This window comes from Channa argus, chromosome 9 (assembly GCF_033026475.1).
Source record: "Channa argus isolate prfri chromosome 9, Channa argus male v1.0, whole genome shotgun sequence".
In the NCBI taxonomy this organism is placed as follows: Eukaryota; Metazoa; Chordata; class Actinopteri; order Anabantiformes; family Channidae; genus Channa; species Channa argus.
The window spans coordinates 9,121,303-9,143,495 of NC_090205.1; the positions used below are offsets into that span (position 1 = coordinate 9,121,303).

At 40.4% G+C, this 22,193-nt stretch overlaps 1 protein-coding gene across 1 annotated transcript in view; it reads left to right on the top strand.

The window, feature by feature from the left end:
* The first annotated feature begins 3,070 nt into the window (after positions 1 to 3,070).
* Positions 3,071 to 22,193, top strand: part of klf7b (Kruppel like factor 7b) — a 59,940-nt gene continuing 40,817 nt past the window's right edge. Inside the window, exon 1 of the mRNA XM_067516154.1 lies at positions 3,071 to 3,558. Coding sequence (XP_067372255.1) covers positions 3,457 to 3,558 — 102 coding nt within the window. The 5' untranslated portion in view covers positions 3,071 to 3,456. The remainder of the gene's footprint in view (positions 3,559 to 22,193) is intronic.

The following is a 22,193-nucleotide window of genomic DNA, read 5'->3' on the forward strand; positions in this document are numbered from 1 at the left end:
TGTGTTAAGAGCCTTATAGGCAGTTAGTTGTAGTATTGATCCATACTCCTCCACCACCCATCAGCTCCCTCCTCCTCCTCCTCCTCCTCCTCCTCCTCCTCTTCCTTCCTTGGTTCCTCCAGTGGCAGACTGAGCTGTAAAAATCAATGGGGAAAATGTCCTGAAACAGCCGATATAGGAGCCATCTGGCCGTTGTAGTCCTCAGGGACCGGCAGCATGTCCCCGGGGGATGAGACACATGGAGGAGAAGCTCAGACCCACAGTGACAAGAAACACAGGCGCACAACAACACAAAGGAAGTGTTAACTCACTAACATGTAAATCGTCAGTATGGACTACACATCACGGTGCTGTTGCATAAGAGAGAAAAAGATCGACAGACGAATACCCCAACACCTGTTTTTAGGCCTATTCCACTTATTCCAAGAACATTTAATTGAACTGAAATAATCATACGTGTATGTAGTATTTAGTTTGCCAATAGTATTTAGACTTAGATAAGCATTCAGCACTGGGGCTTTATGTTCAGTTGTTATTCAGTGCAGTGGACATTAAAAAACATATTTCCCCAAAATAAACAAGTAAGCAGGTTCTTCCCCAGACAGACTGTCCCTCCAACTTTTATCAAACCTGGGCTGGAGGTGGGGAAGCTCCAGTGTCTTTAAGATGACCTTTAATAACACCACCTCCTGCAGCTTTGCTTAAAACTTAAACAAAGTGCCAGAATGCATTACTCTCCAGGCTTTGTCAAAATTAAAGCAGTGTTGTCTGGGACATCACATTTGAGTTTCAGATTTTGACCTTTAATTATTGCACCCTCATTAAGCCAATTAATGTAATTTGTAAGAATAGTTGAATGTGCGGCGGTTTATGTCGGGGTCAGAGGAAGAGGAAGACTGGTCAGGTTTAAATTACGTAAAACTAGCTGCAGAAAACTGGAAAAAGTCAGCAAAAAGAAACAGAAAGGAAAATCGATCGGTAGAAGAAAATGAAAGAAAAATAAAACGGAAAATGAAAGTAAATGGATAACAGAAACAAAGAAAGTCAAAGGGGAAGAACGATTAGAATATGGTAAGTGATGAAGAAGAAGAGGACAGACTGGATAAAAGAACATAAGGAACATGTGTGTGCAGCAAACTGTAAAACATAGTCATCGTGTAAGAATCCACCAGTACTGTTTAATTACAACTGAGCCACTCTTAAAATACTTTGAGATCCTGTTGGAACTGGTCAGTACAAGTCTTTCTCTTTGATTTAATAATGGCTTTAATATATCAGAGGAAGCACCTTGTCTGTCCTCAGGCGTCAAATAGGTCACTGATACATTGTGTCATGTACCAATAATCAATACACACCCAATACAGACACATTTACCCTAATTTATGACAATGTTTCATGCAAGAATATTCTATTTATGTACAAGCACATGCCTTAAAACCAACCCGTGTCTAAATGTGATTATTCCAAAACAGCTTCCAATATGCATAATGTTATCTCATGTCACTTACTCCTATAAAATACCTATGTTTGTCTTAAAAAAGGTTACACAATATAATCCTCTATCAGTACATTTGGACAGGATAATTATGCTAAAATGCAGATTGTAGTGCTGTTAAAGTGATGTCAGTGAATGCTATAATAATGGAATGGCACATTAATTTCTCCACAATTATTTTTCATTTGCCCTTCTGTTCAGACAATTACTGCCAAATTAGCCTTGCACGCGTTAGGAGTTGGTAAATGTTAAAGTTTAACCCGGAAAGCTTTGGGTCAGTTGTTTGTTAGTTCTACCTATGCTAGACCGACTGACTCCTTAATCTAAAGTTGACATGCTGTAGCGAGTGTCGACATTTTGGCACACAGATAATAAAATCAAAGCTGGAGGAGCCTTCGATGTCACTTAGATGCCAGCATGTCTCCCATTTATTTGCAGCCATGGTGAACAGAGAGTCAGTGTCAAACAGTCAAACATATGCACCAGCATCACCCACATGTGTGTTTCGCAGGGCTGACAGCAGATTGACAGGCAGCAGAGGTCTGCTGTACCTGTCCGGTGTAAATGAACACAAGCCGCAGTCACCCAGAAATGATTCACTGCATCAGGAGTCAATCTCACCACTGATAAACGAACCTCCAGGGCTACAGAGATACTTCACTGAGCTTATGAGAGGACCCCAAACTGGTTAGAGGCTTTTAAGGATACGTTTGTTTCCGTTTCTTCTTTTATTTGCCACTCGACAACATCGATTGCCAGAATTATCGCCAATAGTTTAACATTTAATACGACCATTTTTCACAGTGACTGAAAGTAAACGCAGCACTAAATCCCTTCAGTGTGACTTTTACCAGATTAGAGGACATGGGCTGTCCTCTCACCACTGCTCTTCACTAAAACAGAAACATTTGGAAACAATGTGAGTTCAGGTCAGGACAAAATTTATTTATAGTGTGGAAACAACAGCATGCAAATTAATTTCGGTCTATTTGTACTTTGATTCAGGGAGTAAACTAAAGTGAAAATTGAACAGGTGGGAGGATCGGGCTGAGCTCTGCCCTTCGCTGCTTCCCTGCTTTCCATGCACACATCCCCACATGAAAACCACATGGTGTCAAGAGTCTCTGCTGTGAAGCTGTCACACTTCAGAAACACAGCACTGCAGTTTATCTCCTGCATCAGTGCTGCTGCTTCTGATGCTTAGCTGATTCTTTCTGCAGATTCATACCAGTGTTTGTGTGTGTTTTGTCTCTGTTGCCTCACGCCAGCAGCACTCCTGGTTTCTCTCCCCTCTGCCTGTGCAGCCTGTAATGACTGAGAGAGGAATGCTGTTGGTTTTATATAGGCCTCTAAAAATAACTCACCCCTCACTGCCATCTAGGGCCGGACTGACGGCTTCCTGCGGCCAATAGCTTCTCCGTATCTCAGCAAGCGCCGCCCACTCCCTCAGTCTAAGCGCCTCCTTAATTGGACGCCAGCGACATTATCAACCCTATTTACCTTATTAGGTCACGCATGAAATTGACTGACAGGTGGCTCCTCCCCTCCCTCCCTCCCCTCTTGCGCCGGTCGCCTGGATTGCGGCGGGGTCCAGTCTACTGCTGGAGGAGCAAACCTGGCAACCTGGCAGCTTGTACGGAGACCTATTGGCAATCTGGCAATGCGGAAATAGATCTGGCACCCCCCGTGAGCTCGGACTGAGGAGAGAGGCGTGACAGCACGAGTAGAGGCGAGCGGGGATTGCATTGGCAAATAAAATTGAAAAACTCATTCTTTCCTGTTAGCTTTTTTCTTTTTTTAATTAAAGTGTTAAGGTGCGCTCATCTGCACCAGCTGAGGTTTTTTTTTTCCTCCAGCGTTTCTTTTTTTATTTAACAAGTCAGAGAAGAAGAAACAAGAAGTGCGATTTGTATCGTCTGGATTCCGGACTTGTTTACTGAGTTTTCATCTCTGCATCAAGCATGGATGTGTTGGCGAATTACAGTATTTTCCAGGAACTCCAACTCGTTCATGACACTGGGTATTTCTCCGCGATGCCTTCCCTGGAGGAGAACTGGCAGCAGGTCAGAAATGATGCGTTTTCTATTCTTTTCCGGGAAACTGAAGGGGTTGTAAAGTGGGATTAAACATAATTCGTGCGCAGGTTGCTGGTTTCTTGTGTGTGCTCCTAGTGTTTTGCATCACCAGAGGGCTCCGGAGCGGCAGGAGCAGCAGCAGCCCCGCGTAGTCGCGTCTTATTTATTTATTTATTTTTTCTTTTTTTTCTTTTTTTCGCTCACATGGAGCACGGCGAGGTCCGCTGACAGGAGAAAACACACACACACACACGCACAGAGGGAGTGGGGTGAGGGGGGAGGAGGGAGATACAGACAGAGCACTACGCACTAAAAGCTGTAACAGACCAAAAGCAATTTGGGAAATAGCGGATAAATATTGTTACCATCTCTCTCTTTACGCACACGCTTCTCACTATACGCACAAATAAACCCTGAAATGCACCTTAAACATACTTAAGGCTTAATTAAACCCCTTAATAATGTCAACGTAAATGCAAGAGCGCGACGCTGTTCTGTAAAATCCCACATGATAATATTCAAATTTCACCTAAAAGCCGTGGAATTCCTCCCACTAGTAAACATTTTTCAAATGCTGCTGGAAAACCTCTGAAAATGTTCTTGAGCGCAAGTGTTGCTTAGCCCCTAAGCACTGAGGTTTTGGAGACATCAGGAACATTTATAGTTTGGTTGGTTGAGTATTTACTTCAGGTTTTTTTTACCTCTCCCTTACTACATGTACTTTAGTTACCTCATTGGCAAAATGAAGTGCTCTAGGAAAACGGTGCAAAAGGCAGGAAGTCCATGTGAGGATGCTGTTGATGTTTTAGAGATATGAGTCAGCAGGAGCACCGTTCAGGGCTTATGTCATGCCAGTGTTTGCCATAATGTTCAAATTTAATTAAAAAAAAATTAAGGGGGTTTATAGGGTTGAAACATGGATTTCCTGTAACTTTCCACTGAGCTTCGGATGCTGTTGTCCTGCTATACTTAGAGCTGCCACTGCGTTTCAGTTCAGACTCAGAGTGAGAGCTGACTGAAGGTGAAAGTGGAGTGATTTGGTTTTTCCGTCTGAGCTGGTTATGGGGAATTTGAGTGTTTGAATCCTGGAGCATGATGCTGTTTTTAGTGACTCATCTGATCGATCGACCAGTCTGTCATCCCGATATGTTTGGATTAAACGCGCGCACACACACACACAAAGGCCAGGGAAGATGGACACATGCCTAATAGCCAGTGACTTGTTCTTAAATAATAAATCTGCATCTGCCACTGTTTGTTTACCGATAATCCTACTAAATTATGCATTATCACCACTGGAACATACAGTACCCTCTCCAGGACGGCTCACAGACTCTATCTGACATGTAAAATATCAATTTGAATGGTATTAAAATAGATAAAAGGGCAATTATGGTGATTTTCTATGTACAAACCACATGTAACCACATTAGCATATTTGTGGTCTGTGGGAGGAAAAAGTGCACATTTTTCCTCTTTGAGAGCACGTGTCTGGATGAGGACTTAAAACACATTTTATGTCCAGAATATGAAATGTGGTGTCAGTTTGACAAATGTAGGAGCAGAATATAATACTGGGATATCAGGTGATATAAGTTTGCCCCATGGAATAAATAGAAGCTGTTATTTGGAGGCCATCTTCAACCTCATGTGTGAGTGGTACCACCTTGTTATTCTACTAAAAGTCCCGACATTGAATACTCAGGTGGTGATGGGACAGTGTGTGTTTGTTTATCACAATAGTCCTGTGTGAAGCCCACACTTGATTTTCTCAGTTCTGGCTGTCTTACTGACACAAAGCCACACTGCCTTGTCCTATATTTAGGCCAAATAGCTCATTGTATCATATCCTGTAACCTATTTTTTTGTCATATTATTAATTGTTTGAGTGGTTTCATAGAGTTTCAGGTTCTAATGTTGTGTCTCATTTTCCACAATATGACTGGAAAAGCAGTTTTAATTAGTGCCTAGAGACAGACATGTAGAGCTCAGGGAAAAGTCCATCCACTCTTTCATTAGTACTTGCAATATACTGTTATACATATTTCAGCCTAATACATATAGACCTCTTTTGCAACTATAATGTGAGTGCACGTTGCGATATCGTTTAAAGTGAATGATGGCACTCAACAATCTTCCTCCACATTATGACCAGTTGTTTTGTTGTCATAATGTGGAGTCACATAAGTCACAGAGAGAGATTGTTTGGATCCTCATTAGTTGTTTCCCTGTCAACAATTAGTGGCAACCGGAGACAATTAAAAGCTTTTTGAAAGTAGACTTTGACATTTTTTTTCAATATGCTACTCTTGTTTTTACCGTGAATTAGAAGGGACATTACAATTACAAGACACTCTGTTTAGCCGTACTTAATAAAAGCACTTAAATGAGGGCTAATTGCTGGTGGAGCACTGTACATGTTTTGCTTTCAACAGCTTTAAGCTTTCACCAAGCTTTAACTTTGAGTCACATGTGTTTGCTTCTATAAAATATATTTTTTATAATAATAATGAGCCAACGTGTGCTTTCAATGTGAAAAGACTTGCATGCACTAATAAACCCCCATTAAACAAGGTCCTCTGAGTTCTTTTAGCCTCTTTTAGTTTATAGTTTGGGTTTTGCAGGACTGTATGTTTGTTTTATGATAACCCCACTGGATGCTGGATGCCCAGCACCAAACAGGAGATAAAGTAAGCAACTAGCTGGTGAAGGAAGTGGAACATCCAACAGCTAACAGGACGGATATTTTTGTTGGTGGGGAAAAACAGTGGAGCTATCGCAGGCCATCTCACATTCATCATGTGAAGGGAAGAATGGTTTTAATGAAAGCTGACATAACTTCAAGTCTGCAGGACATGTGAGCAGGCAACTGTTTTTCCTAAGTGTCTGCTTGATGTGGGGTTATTCTGTTCTTCTAAGGTATGTTTCAGCTAGCAGTTTCCCCCTGCTTCCAGCGTTTGTGCTAAGCTAGGCTAATAACATGCTGCACCTGTCTCTCTAATGGACACACTAAGATGAGAATGCTGTCAATATTTCTCACCTGAATCTTAGTAAAACATCAAACCAGCATCCCAAGTGGCAGAATTTTCATGCAAAGGCAAAGACTGAGGCTAGGCACACCCACATTTTTTTCCACTCTTCTTCCTTCTGTCTCCCTCTATCCTCTCATTCACTCCATCACACACACACACACACACACACACATGCTTGGCTGGCATGCACTAATGGAAAGCTATGGTCTGGCAGGACTCATCCCGCCACTTTCGACAGTAATTGGCCGTTTGCTGTCAGACAGACAGAGAAACACACACACACATACAAACAACCAGATTTATGTGTGTTATTTATCTTTCCTGTCTGTCCCTGCATCATACGCCTTAGTCTTGTTTCCTCGTACAGGCGTCTTTTATCAACTGCTTTGCATCATGGCTAAACATGTGGCAATGGCTCTCTCTCACTCTTTTTCTCTGTGTCTGTCTGTCTCTCTGTCTCTCTCTCTCTCTCTCTCTCTCTCTCTCTCCCCTGTCTGTCAGTGTTGTTGCCTCTGACAGTATGAGCCTATGTCGTGCGTATAATTGCTGCATCTTTGCAGGTTTGGGATGATGTGATGGGCCTTTAGGGATTTGTGCATGTGGAGTGTCCAAAGATAAAATGGAAAACCCAGACTTCCCAATTAGATTTAATCCATTTATTTCAAAGCAGAGCCATGCCAAAGTCTGATGAGTGACAGAGGAAAAAACAAAGATGGTGAAAAACAGAGGGCTGAGTGAGGTGAAAACTCCTGCAGAGGTTTCATGTGGTTGCTGTAAGAACAGATCTACATTTGCAGGCTGATACATGGACGCTGTCTGCAGGTAACAGTCTCATTTTAAAGACTAACAGTGCTTTAAAGTGGCTGACTTTCTCTCTCCTGCAGTCTCTTTCTTGTCTCATCTCTTAACTTACACGCTCTGTGTGTCTGTAGTTCTTTTAAAGCTGATTGATTTATTTGCTCTGCTGTTGTTACAGCACTATGCTAGACCAACCAGCTCTGTGTTACTGATATACAGTACAGTGTCTCCATTAGGCCAGACAAGCCTGCAACCTACAGCTGTGAATTTCTCTCACAAGTGCATTCTGCCTGCATTGTATATGTTACCGCAGTTTATGTTTAGTTCATGCATATTCATCTATTCATTGTAGGTCTGTCCATTGTACAGTGTATCAGAAAAGAAATGTCCGCAAACAATAACTGTGAGTCTTTACAATGAACCATCAATTTAGCTGCCGTAACTCAATCTATCTGTCTGACTTGTTGATTTGATTTGGTGGACATGCTACAGAGCTGGGGAGGAACCACTGCAGGGTTCAGTTCAGGTCAAAACATACTCTGAACTACTCTTTGGTGCAGTTCTACCGGACTTGTTGATATTCATGGGAACTATTTTACTATCACTGGATTCTTTAATCACCTCCGTTGGTACAGAAATCTTTAAATCGTTTTGTTTTGTTCTGCACAATAATGAAATTCAGTCCGACTCAAAAAGCTTCTCATATACAGCGTTAATGTTAGTAACCTGTTAACCTACTGCATTAATCATTGCATGGACTGTTTTTTTTCCCTCTGCATATCTGTATATTGTCTCCCTCTCTCTCTGCCTGTGGCTTGAGGCTTGCCCAGGGAAGTTTGACAAGATAATGAATTGCAATGTATGCTGCAGTTTTTCACATTTCACAGCCCAGTGACTCTGTGTGTATGGATGGAGGGGATAGGTGCACTGGATGTTGAGCGGGGAGGGGGTGAACATCAGCAGACACAATAAATGAGGTAAGATAAATAAATGCTGGGGAAAGTTTGTCAGGGACAAGAAGACCTTTTTTATCGTCTTTTTTTCATTCCATCTCCTTGTCTCTTTTGCCATCCGTCTTGTATTACCACAGACACGCGCACACACACACACACATACACACAGAGTTATGTAATTGTCTGCGGACCACAGCTGCTTCCTCATAGTCAAAGTAGACGAAAAAAGAGACAACATAAAAGGAAGAGAGCAGCACATAATGATGAATGTCGACAAGTAGGAGTGCAGCTGATGATTATATAATAACTAATTAATAACAAAAATCAGGTGGTAGCACTTTGAAAGCCAGTACATTTATATTATTATCAGAATGCATCAACTGGAACCTTTTCTACCCCGATTATTGAATTGCAAATTTACTACATAAATCTTGTACTGGAACAATGAACCAATTGATTAAGGAAATGAATTTGTGATGTTTATAAGTTGTAAAATTTGCCATATACTAGATGAATCCAATGACGTTCAGCCCTGTAGTCATACTAGATGGAAAGTATGTACAAAGCAATGCAGCTCTTTAGCCAGATCAGCTGCCTTGGCGTTAACATCAGAATGACTTTAGTTTTGACGCCATTTTTACTTATTTGTTGACATTTCTGTTGTTTGCTTTGGCACCTGAAAAGTACTGTAGCTGCAAGAAGGTTAAAGGAGGCTGTTATGGGTTTTTAGCTGTTTATAATTTAATTCAGAGGCAAACCTGCTAAGCTCATGTTGATTAGCAGAACACAGGCCTGTTTAAATGTGTCAGCCCTGTGATTGATTGGCAGTACCTGACTCATGCCCACTGCATGCTGGGACTGACTGTATCCCGCTGTTACCTCAATGGGAAAAGCATTATGCTAAGATTTTCTATTATTGGTCTAAAATATCATTTTTAAATCCACAGTTCCGGTACTACCTTGGTATTTTTTTAATTTAGACATAGACATTTGCAAATGTACGTTATTTTCAATTGTTATTCCTCAAGCCAGAGACACATTTGGAGCTGTAAAAAACAGAAGAAAAAGCAAGCTTACTTTACAGGAAGTCACAAACATGCTTCTTCACTTCTTACAGTGTGGAAACTGGTGCCAATATTCTCCTCAGTATGAGCTGCTCTAATCGGTGCAGCCATTAATTTTCCTTTTTTATCATGTGCCCAAACACACACTCACACAGTTATTGTCTTTTCCTCATAATTTGAAATCATTCGAGTCAAACGCACACACACTCGCGCTTTCTCTCGCCTGAGAAGCCACAATTCAGTAAGTGAATAAGGCATTCAGTCCACGGTGGCAGAGATTAGATAAGAAAGTGAGCAGTCAGACTGCTGCGGCAGGAAAGCAGAACAAATGAACTGCACTCGTGATGGAGAGAGCTTATACTGTGAAAGCCATAGCCCTGATCTTTCAAGATGAGTGGTTTTCTATGGAGGGAAACTCCCCAGCACCATTGACCATGGAGCTCCATTGCTCCAGTTTAAAAGGAAATTTGCCCATTCATCTAACCATGCTCTAAGCACATCTGAAATATCCTATTGGACACAATGTGCTGCATTTATATATTGATTTGCTTTCCTTTTTAAACAGAAAAGTTTTTGACATTATAGGAAAAGCATTGTCTGCTCTGACCTAGCCTAGCGCCATCAAAGGAGATTAAAACCCACTTTCTAATAAATAACACAACTCTTAAAACATTGAAATATCAGTTGAAGTTAAGTCAATTATTTGGACTGAACAAGGAACTGGAAGACATCACCTTTACTTAGAGAAATGAGCATTTCTTTAATTTTTGTTTAGCATTTCATATGACTCGCGGGATAAGCAGAAAGGACAAAAAAATCGTATACCAAACAATTCCTTGAATCGAATTTGAGACTATACTTGAGGGCTCAAGTAATCACCACACCAGGCTTCCATTTGTAACGCACTTGATGCACAAAAGAATTGTGTGTCACTTTTGTGTCCGGGCAGAGAAATAATGCTTTAGCTGCACTTTACTGCACCATTTTGGCATTTTTCTATTTATCTGTAATAGGAAGGAAAAACACTTAGTAAAGGAAAACCTTTTCTGAGTGGGCTGCTTAAGTAGATGCTGTATCTCAGAGGAAATGGACAAAGTGACAGCATTAAACCATAATCATAGTTTTAAATATTTTTGACCAAATGGAAGTAGTTCTAAAAGCTCTATGATGCCATATTTCCACATTATGAATAGAATATATATTTTATTTATCTCTATTTTCTGTCATGAGACTGAATCTGCTGGTCAAACACTCATTTTATTCTTTTTTTTTGTTGTAATAAAATCCTCTTGGTGATCACAGGCTGAGCTGTGTTGACACACACACGGAGACGCACACACACAGGTGTGTTGTGTTGTGTAGTGTGTGCGGGTTTCTGTCACTACATCCTGCTGAGCTCGTGTTTGCAGACCAATTGGCTCAAGGATAAAGCCTTGTGACCTGGCGTCTAGCCAACCCTCCCATTCTCTACTCACCCAGCTCTCTGTCTGTCTTTCTGTTCCTCCCTCTCTGCTCCCCCCTCTGACCTTGCCCCCAGTCGCTCGCTAAAATCCTTTTGTTTTTTGCACATTTTACAGTTGCACAAAGCTAAATGGAAATTCTTGGAATTTGTAAATGTATAGAAAGAAAAACCAAATACAAAAATACTTTTTCTCTGCTCTGAGGTGGAAAAGTTGACGTGTCAGCAAAGAGAAGATGCAATAAAATCTGATGGGTACATATTTTTCAAATAAACAAGAACTTGGTAGAAGCCTTCATCCTTTTTGTTTTTCTTCTGCTCCTTAAAAATTGTCAGAGAAGAAAGTTTCCCAAATCCCCCAAAAATACCGAAACAAAGGTGAAGGCTGATAAAATCATAGTTGGTTTTGACAAAACAATTCATAAAATGATGTACTGCAGTTTACTATGTTGTCTTGTTGGATTAGGGTTATGCTCTTCATTCCTCTGATTCATATTGTAAATTGCAGACATTTTGCCTATAATTTTGGAAATTAATTTAATGTCTGCACATGTGGACTGAAACACACCCTCTTCCTGTCTGTGTTGTCCATAGCTGCTGTACTTAAGAGTCACCAGAGTGACTCACGTGTACTGTGTGTGTGTTTTGGGAATGACATAGTGCAGAGGATGTTGACAGTGGAGGAGGAAATTTGTGCGTATGTGTGTGTGTGTACTAACTTGCCGAGGCCTACAGTTGGCAGTATACGATCCAGGATATACACACATTTGCTGCTGCTTAAACAACTTGCTATGTTTTGCTCTTTTGTACGTCTGTACACCTAATTGTGGTTCATTGTACCACTCTGTGTCCACATTATCTCATTTTCAACCTTCTGACACGAGAAGAAAACAAGGCTCAATTTGTTTATTGTTAACAGCGATACACAAACAGTTACTGTAACTGTGGAAATATGTATTTTTCTAAGGCTGCTACTTCCCACAGAGATTGACTGAGATTGTAATTGTATATCAGACTTTTCTTGGAACGTTTTTTGACAACTGCTCTGCTGGAGTAAACAGGGTTTGTCTTGGTCATGAAATACAATTCAATTCATCTTAATTTTAGGTTCTTAAAATTCTTAAGCCCTTAAAGTTTTACATATGATTTTCATAAGATCATGTTTAGGTGAAGTTGATTATTTTACATCGACAGGGCCTATTAATGCGTCTATGTATATGTTGAAAACTGGTCACTCTCAACAGAGTAGTAATGTCTACAGCAAGGGCTTGTGGGGGAGAATGTAGAGGTGGAGTGTGTGTTTCTTATCCAAAGATGAGAAGACAAGTGTCCAGTGGTTGCGCACATGGTTCTGTTAATGTGCGAGCGAAGATTAATTCGTGGCTCTCTCATCATTTTTTAAACTTGAGTGATGCTAGGAATCTAGGTATGGAAGACAATTAACCAATTTTAAAATGCACTTAGTTTAGTTCAGTTAGTTTTTTACAGAGCTTAGTTTTAAAACAGCAACACAACACAACTTGAATAAACTATTAATGAGCCACGTACAGTTTCACCACTACGTCTTCCAATCTACCCCAAATTCTTATCAAAATAATCCTACTTAGTCAAAAAACAATTATCTTTATCTGATGAACAAACACCTGACGTGTTTGTTGGGTCTGAGCTTTGACTGAGAGACAGCTGTACTCGTCTATACAACCGTCATATGGCGAATGTACGTTTTTTACAAACATTTATTGACTTTATAAATTTGACTTAAAAAATGTATTTATGCAAGAGAATTTTGTGAATGTCCTCGGATACAAGATAATGTAGAATTATCGCCACACAGTAAAAGTGTGTCTGTATGAACCGAGATCCGGATGTCACATTGTTTCAGGGCATTTGACCAATATAATGCGTGTGTGTAGGTGTGACTGATGTCTGTGTTGAGACAGAACAAGAGACTGAGCTGCAGCGAGGACAGAGCTTGCCAGCATCCCAGTCTGACTTTATGCATGCATGATTGGTGAGCGTGTGTGTGTGTGTGTGTGTGTGTGTGGCACAGTAAATGGGTCAGATGCAGCGAAGAAGGGTGACCTTGGGAATTTGTCCTGTTTTTCTTCACGACTCTGCCGACGCTCGTCTTTGTTTCAGAGAGAGAGAGAGAGAGAGAGAGAGCATTTCTAGCATATCTTGGCATTTCAAGGTTAGGTTGTGCACAAAGGAAACTTGAAAACAAACCTGGGCCAAAAGTTTGTCAACAGGTTTGGACTCATTTTTCTCATATCTCCTTTCCCCTTGTGTTTTAAACTAATTGTAATTATATGCATTTGAAATGAAACACAAGTGTCTTGTCCCTTCACCAAAATTGATTTGAAATTGAAATTTGAACCCAAAATTGGGTTCAAATTTGTGGTAAATACCTGACATGTTCTATTGTCTCCTTCTGGTGTCGTTTCCACTTGCTCCAGCTCTCATTGGCTCAGTCTGACCACTGGATATCAACAGACACATACAAACAGCTGCAGGGTCAGCAAAGTGAAATGTCTGAGTCACTAACTGCAGCCACATTAAGCCATTATCTCTAGTGCCTTTCCTTCTACCACTTCACTGATCTAAATTTGTGTTGTGGATGTGACTAAAGTTTGGAACTAAAATATACCTGATTAGATGCTTTTTAATGTGATGTTAATATCAAACATCTACTCTGGTCTTGTTTCCATCACTTCCAAATATCACATCTTCAAACCTTTTCAGACATTATAATCTGTTATAATTGCATGTTATGCAAGGATGTATTTCTAAATCAGGCCAGCTGCACGCTGTTGCATGTGGACAAATGGTTGTGGCGTCTGGCCCAGCAGTGGCATGCCTGTTATACTGGGATATGTGGGTCGTCAGCTATTTTAATCCACGATGTTGCCAGGAATACCTGAGGGAATAGACAATTGCTGGAGAGTTTGTGTGTGTGTAGATAAATGTGTTCCCGGGCCATATGTACATGTGCACAGATGTGAACATCGACTGAGGAGAGAAAGATGACAGTTATCATTGCAAAAAGACAGGAAATCAGATGCTCTGTCCACAGCCATGTAAGTCCATTTGAAAATGCTGTCCATGCTGTATGTCAAAGCAGGATCTGTCACTTTCCGAAAAAATGGAGAAAGTTTTTGTTTAAATCTTTACCAGTTTGTATAATTGGACTCTTTGGTTTTTCTGTAGCAGATCAATTCATTTCAGCCCCATTGAATATAGAATAGAACTGAAACAACTAATCACTGAATTGATTGGTCCATCCACAGAAACCGTTACAATTGATTTATGAATTTTGTCATTTTGGGGCAGAGCTGCCAAATATCATTGATTTCAGCTGATCACATGAATATTTACTCAGTGTAAATGTAACATCTCTGAGTTATGGACAGTTAGCCACATAGAAATTGAGTTGGGCAACCTTAGTCCTGGATAATCGATTGTTTTTCAGGTTTTATAGACAAAACAATTAATTGACGAAGGAAAAAAATAATTAATTAATTAAAGCAGAGTTGCATCACTGTTCTAAATCTATTTTGATGATGTATTTTGAACATACAAAGATGTGTATGCTGTGACATGAGACCAGTCCAGTGTCCACTCTATAGAGTCCTTAAAAGTACGGCTGGTACTATGTAAAGACAAATTATGTATTTTCCTATTTATACACATTAGTGTGACATGGCTTTAATTTCCAGCTGAAAAAGAAACAAACTTCTCATTGTAGCCAATTGTGTGAGTGCGAGTGTGCGTTTGCGTGCGTGTGTGTCGGGTGAAGTAGGGAAACAGCTGAATTATTTAAGGATGAACTCCAGGACATAGCAAAGTGGCAAAATAGAGGGTGTTTCTCTTTTACCCCCAAGACAACTTTCAAATGCAGAGAGGGCTTCAGCAGGCTGTTTGGACCCCCCCCCCTCCCCCCGCCACACACACACACACACACACACACACACACACACACACACACACACACACACACACACACACAGGCACATATGAGTCATGTGTCTACTCTTTCTTTCCAGCAGCACCACTAACATCAGTGGCTTCCTCAAAACACAAAGACCTCTGGAGGTAAAGGAAAGATAGAGGGAGAGACCCTGGTGTAAAAAAAAAAAGGGTGATGACAGTAGAAGCCTCCCTGGAGTCAAGCAGACATACATGACACACGCACAAACAAACACACACTCTTGTAGATCTTTCTGTATTGTATTCATCTGTACATTTGACTCTTTATTTAACGAGTTGTGTAGTTGAGTTTGGAGAAATTCAAATACAAAGGTTGGATATAGAACAATATAAAAAAATCAAACAGGCAAAAGTTCTTCTACTAAAGCTTGAAATCTTAATTAAAATGCCCTAAAATAACAAGAGGCTTGCAGGTATTTGTTGGCCTGGACAGTAATTCTGTTCAGTGTTTAAGCTTCTTGTCATAACAGTGGACGTACTTGGTGTGATAAAGATGTTTGGTCTTTTAAGATTAGTGATGATTTTTTACTGATTCACGGTTCACAGTTTCTCCTTACATATTTTAAAAGAACAGTTTCTGCACTGATAGAACTCATTTGTCAATGCTGAACAAAAGAATCAGAATCACACACGTGCACACACTGAACTCATGTAATAGTTCTACATTGATTACATGTTACTGCGCAGACCTCAATTAATCATTCTGATACAATTTGGCTCTCTTTGATAAATTCACATTACACATAATGAAGTGAATGAATTTAAACGAGCAGAACATAAAGGAAGGGATCAGCTGCTGTTGTGTCTTAATGGATTGACCCTTTCAGGATATGAGTGTGTGTGTGAGGGGGGGAGGAGGGATGATGTGAGGGATGAGGTCATTGTGTAGTGTGAGCATGCGTGTCTCTGTGTGCCTATGTGGGTTTGTGTGTGTGTGTGTAACAAAGGCGGTTGGGACTTCGATGTGCATGTATAAGTGATGACTTCACTCGTTATTCATTTATTTATGACCAGTGTTGCACCTCAAGCAGTGTGTGTGTGTGTGTGTGTTTCATCTTAAAGGAAAAAGACAATTTGGTAGTCTGTGCAGTGATTTTTGCTGGTAACATCAGTACTTCTAAACACATGAACCTTTATTTGCCACCAAAGGCATAAAAACTGAGTTCATCTGATAAAGGGACAGTCCAACATTTTTTTGAAATCCCCAATATCTACTTCATGTATGTGCATCCACCACAGAGATGCAGGACAATCCAGATTATGTTTATGCCATCTTTGTGCAAACACCTGATGCACATTGAAACTGGCTGCCAAAAATTTTTAAAATACACATTATTAGTATTTACATGGATGGGTCACTAAACAGGCTTACAGGGCAGAGGCCCAGGGGCCCAAGAGGTCGGAGTCCTTATTTTTGAAATTCACATAGCTTAGTTTAAAGATGTTTGCAAGTTGAATTACTTTGAGCAGTCAAAACCTATTACCAAAAAATGACCAGAAACACACATAAAATGATAAAAACAGACACAAAGAGACCAAAAACTATTCCAGAAACAAAAAATTTGACAAAAAATAGACAAATAATGACCAGAATGAAACATGTTGACACTAAATTGCCAAAGATTGAAGACTGGTTGTGATGGTTGAGAAGACCCAAAGAAGTATTTAAAAAAAGACAAAAAGACATACAAATTGGCCAAAAAGATACTGAAGATTAACGAAAAACTTACATTTGCAGTAGTTGAGTTTCTCTTTCAGTCTGGGGGTCCTTCCATGTATGAGGAGGGGGTTGGGGGTCCTTTTACTGGCAATCTGTCCATGAGTACTTATTTACTGATAAATTACCGTGTTTCCCATAGCCAACAGAGGCACCACCTGTGTGAAGTCGAGGTTAACAAGGTAAAATACTGTTAACCGGTATCCATAGCAACACACATCAGCAGACTCAGAAGCTGATGTGAGCAGAGGGACTCTAATGACCTCTGTTTAATATCTATGTTCTACACTGTTTCAGCCAATTTGATTAATTTGCACTTAGAAAGGAGGAACATTTGTCAGATGTTTGTGCGCATTCTCTGTCAAGTGCCAACATCTGACGACTTTTTAAAAACAAACAAAAGAAACGGTTGATAATTATATCGTCGTGTCATTTTTTTAGTAACATCAGTTTAATGTTTCTAACGAATTTCTGTCTAAATACGTAATAATGAATGAAACCTGAGCACATGAAAAGCCTGTGTCTTGTCTCTTGTTAGAAGCATCCAGCAGCAGCATGTGTCTGCCAGGTGATGTTGTGTAATGAAGCCTTGGTCTGAGTCAGGACACAGATGTGTGCACAGATGTGCTTTGCTGAGTGAAAACAAGAGTCAGTTTCGCGTAAAATGGTGAAATTTGCACACATTGAAATAGAGATAAGTGAATATTTTGGCTTTTAGGTTTTGTTCTGCCTGTGGACATTGCGCTGATGCTTGGAGTGCGACCTCTTGTCTGTTCTTCTCTTGTCTTTTCTTCCTTTCAATCACTGGACCAGTCATGATCAGACTGTGTTTAAAATGAAAAAACAAGGCCTTTCTACTTGGCTCGAGTGTTGATTGAAGCTTCACACTCTGGTTCTCTTTGGTCTGTAAACACTTCACCGAGCGACATCATCGGCCAGTCAACAGTGGTGTTGACTCTCAGCCTGATACACATCAGCAGATCCTCTGCACATGCTCTGCTGTTTTTCAGCACAGGAAAAGGCTTCAGCACATGTAGTTTTCGTACATGTCTTTAGTAGAACCACATGTCTCAAGGAATCCTCATGAATAAAAAAGTTACCAAATAGATGAGTCCCTTTTTATTGTTGCACAGTAGTGCACGCTGAGGTACAACCAGACCACAGTCTTTAACCTTTAAGTGCTGTTAAGTGCCCAGATCAACCATAAATGTTAGTAATGACATAGACACAGAATTGAATGTTGTGCCACAAGATTGAATATTTTGGTAGAAATAAAACACTTGCCTATTTGAGAACATTTTATTGCTATGTTCAATAGTAATGTATTTGCTGTAGCTAATTAAGTTAGTCAGAGTCAGTTTGAACATAAGTGTTTTTACATCTAAGACATATATTCTGTAGTTTTGACTGTGATGTTATATGATCTGACAGGGACCGTTTGCAGAAAGCTCTGAGCAGTGACACACACACTGTTGTTTATATGACCTCACATAGGGGAAAGGTGACTATCTGCTGCTTCCACACTGTTATTGCCGGCTGAGTGCCTCTCACTCGCCATCGTTCTCTGAGCATCTTTTCCTTTGTTCTGATGTCTTTCTTTCTCCTCCCACTTCTCGTCACATCTTTGTCTCACCGTGCTGTCTGCTTTTCTTCAGCCCTCTCATCGCTCTGAGCAATGAAGATTAGTCTAGCCTGTGCATGCACACACACACACACACACACACACGCACACACACACACACAATCCAGCTTCTTATAACAAGCTGTTAACCCCCATTTATAAGTTTGGCCTTTGAATCAGCTTGGTGAAAGGGAGCGTAATCCCTGCCGGACGATTTAATGGTAATCTCCATATCCTGATTAGATTACACACATAAACATACACACGCACACACACGATGTCTTTAACACATCCAGGAACATTCTTTGAACTCACAGTCGCGATGAAGTGAATTGTATTAATGCCTTTTTGCAGTATATCTGATGCACTCCGCTTCATTTTTACAACTATTTTAGCATGACAACCTACAGAAACCCTCACTCACTGCTGAGAGAGACTGTTAAACAAGGTTTAAAGTCACATTTAAGAAAGATAAAGTTTAACCTTCATGGCCATTGGTTTGAACACAACAGGTTGGTACCCGACAATCTAGAAGAATAATTTAAAGCCATAACATGTAACTTAAATCCACTCCGCTTCTGTATTAGTGTTTGTCCCCCAGCTGCTCCCCTCTCACAAACAGCCACAGCTGATTTACAGAAGGCGTAGACAGGACCTCTTCAACCTAAGACACATTTGCAGCATATTTCCACAAAGATAGGATTTGAAAAAAGAAACAATTTGTAGGTCTAACAGCAGGTTGAAAAGCATTGTGTCAAAGGTTAACCCCCCAACAGTGATGCTGGTGTGCTACACTCACATTGAGTACACATCTCCATCAATGTGGCTGGTTGAGTATTTCAGACATTGTAGACCAGGAAAAACACAATTTCCAGCAAGTGCTAAGTTCCATTTTAACTTGCAAAGGAATCTATGCCATGTCCTGTGTGAACAGATGATTTTGTTCTTAGGTAAGAAAACATCTGTTATTTGTCCTGGTACTAGGTACAGAACTAATCGTCAGTGAATGTTTAAAGCTTCAGCGAGGGGGGGGGAAATAAAACCAACCGTAAGAGTTCTATGTGCTAACAAATAAATAAATAAATAACAAAGAAGTACTTTGACCTCGAACAGAAAGGTCAGCTGGCTGCAGTAGTGACCTGCCAGTCAACAACCTGTTTGGATGACAATGTGTATGATTGGCGTTTGACAGATGCTCATTGCTAAGCTAACTGAACAGCTGATGGGTCGGGACCTGTCATTTGCATGTGTGTGTAGGTTTTATACATTAGGAAAGCAACACAGAATGCACAATATGTACCTCTTGTGTGAAGCGATTGCCCTGTTCGTGATGCATTGAGGGACAGCACAGAATGTAGGATGTCTGTGCTTCAAAAATGCTTAAACCTATTTTATCTACAAAAAAAAGACCAGCAAACAAATATCTGAGGTTGAATAATTGGGTCCGTCCCTGTTCAAACCTACTGCTACAGATTTTTCCTTTTCATTTTGCGACATGAAAAGCAACCAGACTCACACTAATACCAAAGTTGGTACTCCTATAATTAATTATTCAAGTCATCCCAGCTGCAACATCCAAAATGTTAATTGTAGAGTCAAGACTATGGTTAAAGGGCAACAGATGTGTTATTATTGTTTTAATGTATTTATCTGCTGTATTTATCAAATTTAATGTACTCCATCTGTTCTCAATAAAATATATATTCACAAAAGTCAATCATTTTTGTGCCATGACCTCCACACATGGATGTCCTGACTCCAGTGAGCAGTGAGGAGGTTGTTTCAGCGTAGCCAGCTGCTGACACACACACACACACAAAGCAGTCATTAAATGAATGTATTCTTCGGATTGCAAGCTGTCAGCAATATACTAGTAATACATCAGGGGGTAAAAGTCAGCATGTGTGCTGTAGTATGCAGTCTGTCCTTACACAAACACACACACACACACACACACACACACACACACACACACACACACACACACACACACACACAGAGCACCATGGTGCTGACATCATATATAAACACCATCATTATGCAGAACATCATTTAACAGCTTGTGGTGTCTGTTTTGTTCAGACTGATGTGTGGGTGATAAAATCAGGCTTGTTGTTCAGAGTAGAAGCCATTTAAACTAAATGATCGTCACCAACAATAACCTCATTTAACCGGATGAGAAATGGGAGATGAGCGACAGTTCACCAAATAACTCCTGGGTGAACTAATGAGCTCTCTGCCAATGTGGAGATGAAAATCGGAATTTGGAGCTGCATTTGGAAAACATTAATAATATGTTTCTTCTTTATTTACTTATGGAGTGATTTGTGTCAGATTGAAAGCCCTAATTGTGCACTGCCTAAGTGACGGGCTGTGTCTTTTTACGTTCCCCAGAGGATAATGCCCAATGATTTGTTGACCTGCTGCACTTCTATCTAGTGCACCAACATCCAAATCTTAATCCGTCTATGTTAGAGTGTCTGACCATTCATGTTGCATCAGCATCAGAGTAAACCTTTCATTTAAGTTACATCAAAATCATCATAGTTTGCTCCATGTTTCGTACTGTTGCATCTGCTGAACTTTGCACTTTTAATACACAGTTTAGAAAGCTTTAGACTTTTAGTTTTTTCAACATGTGGAACCAACAGCTTTCCACTTGTGCAGCTATAAACTAATCCTGTGTATTTCCACAAAAATAACATTTTATTCAAATAATTTTGAAAATCTGTTTGCTCTGGAGGCGTAGTTGTTGATTCCAACCATATGAGCTACTACTCATAAATCTGCATGTGCCCGTTTAATCCAGATGAAGGGTACCAATCCCACGGGTACTTAAATTGCTTATGCACGTGAACCTGGCCTCCACAAAGTCAGCAAGACTGTGAGCAGCAGGACGCCACAGCCATAGAATTAGCATTACAGTGTGAGGCTTTGTTATATGTAAAGCTGGGTCTGCCCTCTGACGGCGCCTGCGGGCAGAGAAACCTGATGCTTTAACTTCTTTTCCGTGACACAAACATGACATAAAAATGTCCATGAACTCGGTCACACAATGTAAGCCGCTCTCTAGGACCCTCCACAGGGCAGCAGCATGGTAAAGGCCACGCTCAGCACAGCGTGACTGACCTTACACATACTTCTGCTAAATCATACACACGTGCTGAGTTATAGATGGCCTGTCAAATTGTCACACGCTGTAGAAAATGCAGCAGTAATATCAGCATTTTCTAAAGCAGGATTCAAAGCAGTGCTACCTGCTGACAGCAGCTGATACTGAAGTAAAACTCACCTCACTCCAGAAAGCACAAGTATAAAAGTAATCAAATGTGAATTTGCATACTTATCATGATTGGACCAGCTGCCATGCATGCACTGCGGTATGTCTTTCAAATACCTAAATAAAGCCAGAACCCCCTCCTGCGGATTTGGATGGGAGATATACTGTGTGAGTGTGAAGAGTGCGTCGCCGTGTGCACGTACATTCACATGCGTGCTACCTCTCTGGCTCGTTGGCAGCAATGCAGTCCCATATCTCAGCATTAACATAATGTTCTCCTTCAGTGGGTTCACTGGGTTCAGTGCAGTGCTGTACAGCATAGCTGCTGGATACAGACATTACTGTATATTAATGGACACTATTTTTGTTTCAGTGTTTATTTGATGTGCATGTTGTGCAGTATGTAATGTAATAAATGAAAGTCTGCAAGATTGTCTCAGGTGGCAGCAGCTTTATTCTCTGAGTTTTGACTTTTTATATTAAAAGAAACGTAAAATCCATGTGAGCCATTCAGTATGCAGCAGAGGTTAAAATGCTGGCTTTGTTTTTGGTGCACTGAATTATTTACATTTATTTCTCAATGGTTTCAGTCCACAAACAACTCTTTTATTAAATATCCACTGTATTCAAGTCAAGAAATGTTGCAGGGTTCTGCACGAAACGACACAGACAGTTTGATTGTGATAAGTATAATTAATTTAGAAAATGATTA